This window comes from Macrobrachium rosenbergii, chromosome 23 (assembly GCF_040412425.1).
Source record: "Macrobrachium rosenbergii isolate ZJJX-2024 chromosome 23, ASM4041242v1, whole genome shotgun sequence".
Lineage (NCBI taxonomy): Eukaryota > Metazoa > Arthropoda > Malacostraca > Decapoda > Palaemonidae > Macrobrachium > Macrobrachium rosenbergii.
In genome coordinates this window covers 10,605,557-10,616,239 of record NC_089763.1, presented here as the reverse complement: position 1 = coordinate 10,616,239, position 10,683 = coordinate 10,605,557, and the positions used below count along the sequence as shown (strand labels likewise).

Here is a 10,683-nt window from a genome sequence, read left to right as displayed (position 1 = left end):
TATATATATGCATACACACACACACACACACACACACACACACATATATATATATATATCACTGAACCCCACGTATTCACGGGGGATGGGTACCACACCCCCCTGTGAATGGCTAAAATCCGCGAATACATAAAACCCCTCTAAAAACACTTAGAACTGCCCATTTTGATAGTTTAAACACAAGAAAAACCCTGTAAAAATGCTTATACCTGAGTATTTTAATAGTTTTATCACAAAAAATGCATTTATTCATGAAAATTATCTGAAAATACAGTAATTAGTGAATATTTCACAGTGAAAAATACCGCGAATGGGCGAATTTTCTGCAAATAATGGGTAGATATGTTCCATAGAGAAACCCACGAATGCGTGAGTCCGTGAATCGTGAGAGCGTGAATACGGGGAGTTTACTGTATATATATTACCTTGGTCCGTAGTCCCTGGTCCAGGTTTGTTGGAAAATATTGGTTGTTCCGACACGATATACAAACCATTGCTCCTTTACTTCAGGAATTAAAATGGCTGTTGAACTTTCAAACAAGGTAGTTAGGTAGTTAACTACATCCCGTAGGCGGGAGTCCTGCCTGTCGGATGTAAACATTCCAGTTTGCTTTCAGCCATCGTGCGATGCAGGCGTGTTTCTCGCTCCCCACCCTGACTGCTGCCGAGCTGTTTTCCTGGTGGGATCTTTTCTATTTTCCTTGTTTCAATTGCTTTGTGTGTTTGTCATTATGCAAGCTCATGAAGGAGATAAACCTCGTAAGTCTGCTTTTCCCCAGCGCGTTTCTTGGGGTTGGTGGGAAGAGGTGTAGTAGCTTCAGGTCAAATATTGATGTGGACCCACACGCCCTTTGCTCCTCTTGCAGGGCATGTGTGTGTTCATGAGTATCTACTTGTGTCATGTGTTGCTCTTGGTTGGCTGAGCAGTGGGTGAAGTTTGAGGGGAGGAAACAATACCGGAGGAGGCCTTCCAAGGCATTGTCTGAGGGTTATATGCCTCCAATGGCTCCCTTGGTGGCTAACCCTTCAGGATCGTTTCTTTCTCCTGGCAAACATCCCCTTCTGGCTACCTCTCCTTCGGGAGAGGACTCCCCTTCATCTTCACTCGCCTCATCGGGTGTGGAACGACGGGGGCGGGGGGCACCCAGACGATAGGAAAACCTCTTCTAGGGGGCTTCTCCTCCCCTGTAGTGCTCTTGAGCAGGTTGCTCCCACTACCCTGGCCACCCCAGCTACTTCTGTGACATCTGCTGCTCCCTCCTTGGATGGGTGACTTGAAAGCCATCCTGAAGAAGGTGACGAAAAAGAAGTTGAAGAAGAGTTCTAGGAAGGTGTCGTTTTCTTTGTCTTCATCGTCTTCATCTTCGTCATCGTCTCCTACCTCCTCCTCTTCTTCTTCCAAGACTCATCGGGCGAAGAAGAAGGCTGTCTCTCCCCCGCCATTCTGGGACCTCTAAGGAACTGCCTCCCTCCACAGGGAAAGCAGTGGGATCTCTTGTCGGCTCTTCCCGTCCTTTGGGTCAGGGAACTGAATCGTTGACCCCTGGGTCTAGCATTTCGGGAGCCGCAGGCATGCAAACCTTGGTCTGCACACCCATTGCCGCACCTAAGAAGTCCGCTCCAAGTACCCAGGCCTCTAAGGAGACTCAGGTATCCCGAACAGTACCGTAGAGTCTGCTCACCGTACTTATTCAGGCACAGGACAGGAGAAAAAACCTAGACATGCAGGTGTCTCGGCCCTGCCTGCTGGGACTGCCTCTAAGCGCCAAGCCAGGTTCCCAGGTAGGTGCCTCGGTCTCTTGAGCCCAAGCATCTGGCGAGACAAAGAGGAGGTCCCCTGTACAGTCTTCTTGTGAGGTTCCAGCTTCAAATAAGACTGGGGCCCGTCAAGAGGACAGCGCAAGTTCTCGCCATCCAGCCGTGCATTCGACTCTGCCCAGCCCCCAATCACGTTCGCGTGCTCGGCCTGGCCTGGTCGAGTTAAGCGCTCGGCTTGGCTCGCGTGAACCACTACGCTCTCCTCAGGACAGCGCCGCCAAGGCAAAAGCGTTCTCTAGGACCCGGGATGCTGTCATCACTCCTCCTGCTGGTTCTCCCAACAGGACCGGCGTGGGTGCCCGATCCTCATTGCCTGTCCCCTCAACCTCCTGGGGTTTCCCTGGGAGGACGAGTCAGATAGGAGGAACTCTGGAGACTCCTCTCCCCAGAGTTCAACTACAAAGGCATACATTGCTGGCCCAGTCCTTGGATCAACTAGGTCATACGCCCGCATAGTGCAGGAAGGATCCAAGGGGTCTGCCGAGGTTCTCCCTCCTGCTGGGAGAGTACAGGTAGATTGGGAGGACCACACCCTGGAAGGACTCGCGGGTCCTCTGTACCTATGTTCCTGGATCAACGAAGGATCTGGCACTCACGCATGAGGTGCAAGCCATGCTGAGCAAGGGTGTTGTAGAAGTCGTGTCGGATTGGTCCCCAGACTTTTACAGCCTTGTCTTTCTCATGGAGAAAGCTTTGGGGGGGCTGGAGACCGGTCATAGACCTCTCTCCCCTGTACCAATTCATTCGCCAGACTCGATTCATGATGAAGACGGCTTGTTCTGTGCTCGCCTCCATCAGGGAGAACGACTTCATGCTACGGTGGATCTGAAGGATACGTATTTCCAAATACCCATCCATCAGTCCTCCCAAGTACCTCGCTTTATCCAATTCAGGGCACTCTTTTCCGGGCTCTCGACTGCTCCCCAGTTGTTCACACAGTCTTCACCCTAGTGTCAACTTGGGCCCATTCTCATGAGATACGTCTATTGAGGTATCTTGGCGATTAGCTGGTCTGGTGAGCTCCTGCTCACAGTTGCTTCAGGACAGGGATCGGCTCCTCGAGTTTTGTTGCCACCTAGGAATTGTAGTAAATCTCGAGAAGTCAGATCTCACCCCCAAGCAGAAGATAAAGTACTTGGGCATGCCGATAGATATGGTAGCAGCAAGAGTCTTCCCCTCAGACTCTTGTATCAGCAGGTTCACGAGGGCAGCATAGCTGTTCCTGTCTCGATAGGAGCAGCCAGCTCGGCAATGGCAAGTTGTAATTGGTCACCTGTCATCTTTGGAGAAGCTGGTCCCTCATGGGGCATCTACACCTTCGGTCCCTACAGTGGCAACTGAAGGAGTACTGGTCCCAGTCTCAAGACCCCTAGTCCTTTCTCGTCCCTCTTTTGGAGGAGGTGAGAGAGTACCTAGACTGGTGGATGGACGACAGGAACCTCTTAATAGGAGTATGCCTACATACTCCTCCTCCCAACATGCTTCTGTTCTCGGACACATCGACCGAGGGATGGGGTGCACACCTGGAGGGGTTGCTGACTTCGGGAGTGTGGCACTGAGAAGACAAGCTCCCCCACATCAACATCCTGGAACTCAAGGCTGCCTTCTTGGCTCTCCAAGAGTTTCAGGATCGAGTAATCGGACACTCCGTGGTGTTGATGAGCAACAACACCATGTTAGTGGCATATGTCAACAAGCAAGGGGACCTGGTTTTGCTTCTGCTTCATCAGTTGACAATGCAGGTGCATGAGTGGGCTCTGGCCCACTAGGTAGAGCTGTCAGCCACACACATTCCAGGCAAGAGGAATGTAGTGGCAGACAAACTCAGCCGCCAGAATCAGGTGATAGGGACAGAGTGGTCCTTTCACCCAGACATTGCAGAAAGGTTGTTCGATCTGTGGGGGCATCCAGTCTTAGATCTGTTCACCACCCAGCACAACAGAAAACTTCAGGTCTTCTGCTCAGTCATGCCTGACCCATGGGATGCTGAGGCGGATGCATTCCAACACCTGTGGGACAACCTCAATGTCTCACGCCTTTCCTCTGTTTTGTCTGATTCTCAGGGTGATCAGCCAGTTGATGATCATCCCGAATCTCAGGATGATTCTGGTGGCTCCCCAAATGGCCTCAGGCTGTTTGGTATCCTGACCTGCTAGCTATTCTTTCCGAGGCACTGAGAGAGATTCCTCTCTGGCCCAACCTGCTGTTCAACCCCACACAGAGCGGTACCACCTGGCATTGCAGTCTGTGTCTTCACAGCCAGCAGTTGTCCAGCATCTTCTGTGAGCAAGAGGCAGGCAGTCCTCCACAGTGGTATACCAGGGAAAATGGGCCGTCTTCTGTGGTTGGTGTCGTGGACAGGGTTTTCTCTCGGTCGGAGCTACTGTTCAGCAGGTCGCGGACTTTCTTGTCTTTCTTCGCTGAGAGAAGCTTCTCTCCGTTTCAGCTGTAAAAGGCTATAGAGCCGCACTCAGCCTAGTCTTGCGGCTGAAAGGGGTTAGATATCTCCTCTTCTTTCGAGATTTCTCTACTGATGAGAAGCCGAGAGGTCTTGCCACCCAGGGACCTCAGGGCCCATGCATGGGATGTGACTCTCATTCTAAGGAGCCTGACTCATACACCGCACGAGCCTGTATGGGAGTCATCAGACATGGATCTGACCGGTCTAGTGCGAGACTTCTTGGGGTTCTTTTTCCTTGGCTGGGGAACCTCGGAAGGAGAGGAGGAAGAACAGGCAGCAGAAGACGACGACGAAGATGAAGACGACGATAACGTAGACGAAGACGAAGACGACGAAGAAGATGAAAACGAAGACGACGACACCTTCCTCAGTCTCTTCTTCACCATCTTCCTCAGGATCATAGTCAAGTTTCCAAACCACGAGGAGCAGCAGAAGGCACAGCAGCAACCTGGGGGGCCACGGAAGCAGGAGCAACCTGGGGGGGTCACAGAAGCAGGCGCAACCCGGGTAGTGGAGATGGTGCTCGGGCCAGCAGCTACTGGGGCAGATACAGCAGCGTGGGAGCCAGGACAATCCAGGGAGGAAGCCAGGGTCAGAGGCATGGGTGGTGTCGGAGGCCAGGCCGGGCCAAGTGTCAGGAAGTGAGGGGCCGAAACCGTGGTCAACAACGAGCGTGGGTCAGCAACAGGAGCAAGCATAGTCATATAAGGCACCGATGACGTCACCATGTGCGAAGGGCCAGGCATGGTCGGAGCGGGCGTGGCAGGCGTGGCGAAACCTGGGTGTTGAAGTGCAGGCCACCATCACAGGCAGCTTGCCAAAAGAAGACACAATGACAGTCAAGGTGGTGGAAGTGGTGGCTGTGTGGGTCATCACCAGAGCGCCAGACAAGTGTGACACTGGGCCCTCCAGTGACAGCACGCCAGGCAGACCCAGGTGCAGCCAGGCAGATGTCAGATCGGGTACCTGGCGAACAGAAGGCCTTCCACCCCAAACCTGAGGATAAAGTCGGGTCGAAAGGGAAGCCTCCACTCGCTCTGGGGGAAGAAAGCATGAGGAGGCCCCAGAGAGGATGTCCTGAGCAACTGCTTCCCTGCGGCCTTCCACACCCGATGAATCGAATGAGGAAGGGGAGGGGGAGCCCTCACCCAAGGGAGAGGCAGCAAGAAGGGGAAGCTTGCTGGGAGGGAGAAATGACCACGACGGATCAGCCACCACAGGAGTCGTCAGGGGTGTGTTACCCTCGGACGATTCCTTGACGGGTTTCCTACGGTAGCGTCTCCTCCCTTCAAACTTCCTCCATTGCTCGGGAGACCAGGAACAACACTCGCTACAAGGCGAAGCGCGCGAACACACATGTCCCATGCAAATGGGGCAGAGGGCGTGTGGATCCAAGTCAACGCTAGATCTAAAGGTATGACATTTCTTGCCTCCTACCCCAAGACACAAACGCTGGGGGTAGGAGGGCTTAAAGGGCTTATCAACATTCATACTGAGAAAAACAAAAGGAAAGTTCCCACTGGGAAAAGTTCAACAGTTGGGCAGAGAGTGAGAGAAACAACATCTGCAGTCTACAACGGCCAAAAGCAAATTGGAATGTTTACATCCGGGCAGGCGGTACCCCCACCTCCCGGACGGTAGTTAACTGCCTAACCACCTTGTTCAAAAGTTCAACGGCCATTTCCAGCCTATGCTGAAAGTAATTCCTAAAGTAAAGGACCGACGGTTTGTATGTCGTGTCGGAACAACTGCATTTTTATTTTTTCATCAAAAAACCTCAAAATTTTGATTATTCTGCCATTTTGGAGCCATATTTCTTCCGCTGGATTGGCATCATAAGCGTTGTAACCCCGGAACATGCACCGTAAACCAGGAAATAATTTCTGATGACTATATATGAAAAGTGTTGTACCCTCAGAACGTCGTAAGCCGGACCCGTCGTAACCCAGGGACTGCCTGTACAGTATTCTTGTTTTGAGAGTGTTTCATTCAAAATTTTCTAACATTTGTTGGTGATAGGCAATGATAGAGCAGTGCTATTCACAAGTGCTTATAGGAGCTTTTCAGTTTTTTCTGTTTTGTAATTATTAAATAACGTTCCAACTACTAATGATAAGCTTCACCAACTTCACACTCAAGTACTCAGACGTTTGCAAAATGCAGCCATTTTTCACAACAGTTTCTTCAATGGCTGCCTTCAGTGTAAGAAATGTTCATGGAGGTCTTCAGTGATGTATTATTTTATAAATTTAAAATGACTTTACCCATCACAAAAAAAATAAGGTAAATCCTTTCGGTGATGAGTGCCTCTCCTCCACAAGAGCAAACTTGGCAAAGTCTTTTACCAGGATTGGGGCTGGGACAATAGGAAGTGTGTGTCATCTAGCAAATGTGTACCTGCAAACCTCATGGTATGGCTAAGGGAGAGTTACTTGGCAGTTAGGGCCTGGTGTGAAAGGTTACTCCAGATGAACCTCACTTTTGGTTTATGGGCTCAAGATTTGGGGCCCTAGGCCAGTTAAAGGCCAAGTGACCTTGGTTAAGTCAGGTTAGGAAGCATCAATGTATTTCACTCTTGAATAGGTTAGGTATTGGGGCTTTCCTGAGGGATCTCAGTGCCTTGCATTTTACCCTGACTTTTATGTGGGCTAAGCCTAACTGTTCTTGCAGCATTTTATGCATTATATCTTTTTGGTGTTCATTACTGTTGATGAACATGAATTATTTTTTTTCAATTAATTATGTGGTATTAAGCATTTCCTATCTCCCTGACTGGTGCACTGCATTCAATTTTGGTCCTCCCCACCACACTGGGGTCCTCAACAATTGTCAGATATAGGGTGAGATGGAAAAACATAACAAGTGGTTGGTATCCACATACATGTAATGGTTAGAAATACATACAACACAAGCTAACCAATCACAGAAATAAATGGTTTACTATGACCACAAACAAAATGTTATCTTTTACTGGTTCTGAATGCACAGGAATACTGTATGCCAATGTAAATAACAAATCAAAAGTTCATACACTCTATTCTCAACTACGGTACAACCTTGTATTCCTTATGAAATACATGCCAGAATGACCACCATTTGACCACTTCTGATGTTAATTTCAGTGTTTTATAGATAAGTTCTTACTTTAATACAGCACACATTCCAATGACCACTGTATTTAGCACCAGTCCAATGGGAATGAATGTCAAATCATAAAAAAGGTTAGTAAACAAGTCAGTAACAATAAAAACCCCAATAATGAGTTGTGGTTTTAAAGTACAGGCAGTCCTAGGTTATCGGCGGGGTTCCGTTCCTGATGGCATGACGATAACCGAAAATCGGCGATAATAGCACAGATCCCTGGTTATCGGTGCAGATAACCGGTGATCAGCACCACCGATAACCAGTTATCAGTGACAAAAATCTGGTTATCGTCGTTGTTAGACAAGCGTCGTAAAATCGGATCACCAGTAACCGAGGCTGCCGACAACCGGGGACTGCCTGTAAAATAATACCTTTTTCTGGGTGCGTAGTAATTTACTATATTTAGACAAGTGGGGTTAGGGCTATACATTACAGTATTTCTATTAGTTTGCCTCCTAGCAAAAACTGCCATAAAAGAAAAGTTGTCCTACTGTTGTGCTTTTTTTGTGGAAAGTCATACTAACTTTTTTGAAGTCCTCAGATGATGTGAACAGCTGAACAATGGAACAGCACTATTCTCTCTTAGTTTTTAAGGTGACTGTAGTGTCAAACTAATTGCCCAATTACTATGCAGTAAGAAATTTGAATAAATTTTTCTGAACAATGGAACAGTGACCACGGTGTGGCATCCTGATCATCCCATTACCAAGTTGCTGGAATTTTGAACCCAACCCAATCCTAAATGCAGTCAACACACATCACACCCTAGGCCTACTATTTTTTTAAATCCAGCCAAAATCAATTCTGATTTACATAATTCAGAGACCCACACTCTAATCCACATTCAGGGTTCTTTCTCATTTGAACCTCCAAAATGGAAGGATGTGACTACAGTGTATGTTGTCAAATTTCCACTGGAGAAGATTTCAACTCTGTTAGAAAGCCTTTGTTCTCCCATGTAAAAGAATTTACCAAAATACAGTACAAGGTAAATTTCATAAATTTGTATATAAGGAGGAATTTAGGCAATTCTAAAGGACCATGTTCAATGTGCAGTGTTGGAAATTTGAGATTTAAGTGCTAGCTAGCCTGGACCAGACCATGAGCTAAAATGATAGCCTAACTTTTCACTCAACAGTCTGCTTCATGCTGATGTTCAAACTTCTCACTCAACAGTCTGCTTCATGCTGATGTTCAAACTTCTCACTCAACAGTCTGCTTCATGCTGATGTTCAAACTTCTCACTCAACAGTCTGCTTCATGCTGATGTTCAAACTTCTCACTCAACAGTCTGCTTCATGCTGATGTTCAAACTTCACTCAACAGTCTGCTTCATGCTGATGTTCAAACTTCTCACTCAACAGTCTGCTTCATGCTGATGTTCAAACTTCTCACTCAACAGTCTGCTTCATGCTGATGTTCAAACTTCTCACTCAACAGTCTGCTTCATGCTGATGTTCAAACTTCTCAATCAACATTCTGCTTCATGCTGATGTTCAGTGTTACTTGGAGGGGGTCCAGGAGGCCAGAGCTCACTGATCCAGGTAAGGGAGCAACATCCAAGGTAAAATTATGTAAGGTACATCTGGCTGTGTTGTATTCCCTCTTGAAGACCTACGACAATTAAGGGGGAGGTAGAATGCAGTGAGGGGTCACGAATAACTTCAGGGGGTCCAGGGGGTGAAGCCCTCAACCAGGTTAGGGCATGACATCTGAGGTTAGGTTAGGTAAGGGTAAGTCTGGTTAGGTCACAGGCGTCTTCCCTCTTAAAATTCTAACTACATGTCTCAACTCAAACCTACACCTGCTGATCTTCATTCCCCAACCGCCTTCCAAACATGGTCCCCAAATTTTAGGATACAGTCTAGCCTGAGGGGTTCAATGAGCCTACCCTATCTTTTGCAATGAAATAAGACCATAGACCATTTTGGATATTTTTGGGGGATAGAATTGGTAGCTCTAAGTAACAGATACACGTCGGGTATTTAGTGAGAAATGGCAGTTTCTTATAGTATTTTGATTACTTATTTACAATTTAATGTTATTTTTGGGGGGTCGGCTGTAATTAGCCTGTAATTAACCCCTTAAGTCCATCCAACAAGGGGTTTCCATATGCGATCTTCACAAGACAGAGAACGGGTACGTCTGTTTGGAACGGTTCATATCCTGTCCGGCAAGTGCAATAACTTGTTAACGTATGGGTATCGGCCCCAGCCCACCCAGCCAGTACTAAACACGGCGAAGGGACATTCCATTTGGCTGACAACAAACAAACGCACCGCCAGTGTCAGAAGCTCTAAAAGTGTAGAAAAAACCAGTTTCCAAGGTATTGCACTTGCCGGACGGGATATGAACCGTTCGAAACAGACGTAGCCGTTCTCTGTCTTGTGAAGATCGCAAATGGAAACCCCTTGTTGGATGGACTTCAGGGGTTGATTACAGGTTAATTACAGCCGACCCCCCAAAAATAACGTTAAATTGTAAACAAGCAACCAAAATACTATAAGAAACTGCCATTTCTCGCTAAATATCCGCCGTGTATCTATTACTTAGAAATACCATGGAATTTTTCGCTCATAGCCATAACCCCTTCGTCTACAACGGCTCCTTGAGAATTTGTGTATCATAGTACAGCAGTCTATTTTGGGTATTACCCGACTTTGTTTAAGCCTGGCTTAGACTTGCTAGGCCTAAAGCTGTACAGTCGACCTAAGTAGCTTAAGCGTCACTTACGCTATGCCAATTACTGTATAATGTAACTAAAACGACTCTTCGAAGATATAAAAACTTACATTCTGGTTGCGAGATTTTTTCTTGGTCATTTTTTGCTAAATAATAACACGTCAATCACGAAGAATGGTGGTGTTTTCACGCGTGTGGATAGTAGTAGTAACAGTGTCCTACACGAGATTTCAGGTATAAAACGGCTCTCTTCAGTGAGCTCGATCTTCAATCTCGTCTGTGGGTTTTCATATTACTTTGTTATCGCTTGCAGCTGTAATCGCATGAACTAGCCGTGTAAAAAATATTAGTAAAAATTCTTTTAACTTATAAATTTACTTTTAAATGAGTCAGAAGGTCACCAATTTTCCTAGCAGGCTAACAAAACATAGAATCTGTATCAGCATGTGAAGAGAAATACGCGCTTCCTCTAGAACTAGACCTCATGCTGGCATAAGGCCAGTTTAATTGTTGTTGTTAAAACCAAGCCGCTACACATTAATATGCTACGGTAAAACGTAAAGAAAACCTTTTAATTT

At 47.2% G+C, this 10,683-nt stretch overlaps 1 protein-coding gene across 1 annotated transcript in view; it reads right to left on the bottom strand.

Annotated features, from left to right (window-relative positions):
• The window catches only part of ppan (Brix domain-containing protein peter pan), a 39,798-nt gene extending 29,388 nt beyond the window's left edge, over positions 1–10,410 (bottom strand). Inside the window, exon 1 of the mRNA XM_067125227.1 lies at positions 10,216–10,410. Within this exon, the coding sequence (XP_066981328.1) occupies positions 10,216–10,245 (30 nt within the window). The 5' untranslated portion in view covers positions 10,246–10,410. The remainder of the gene's footprint in view (positions 1–10,215) is intronic.
• Positions 10,411–10,683: the final 273 nt, after the last annotated feature.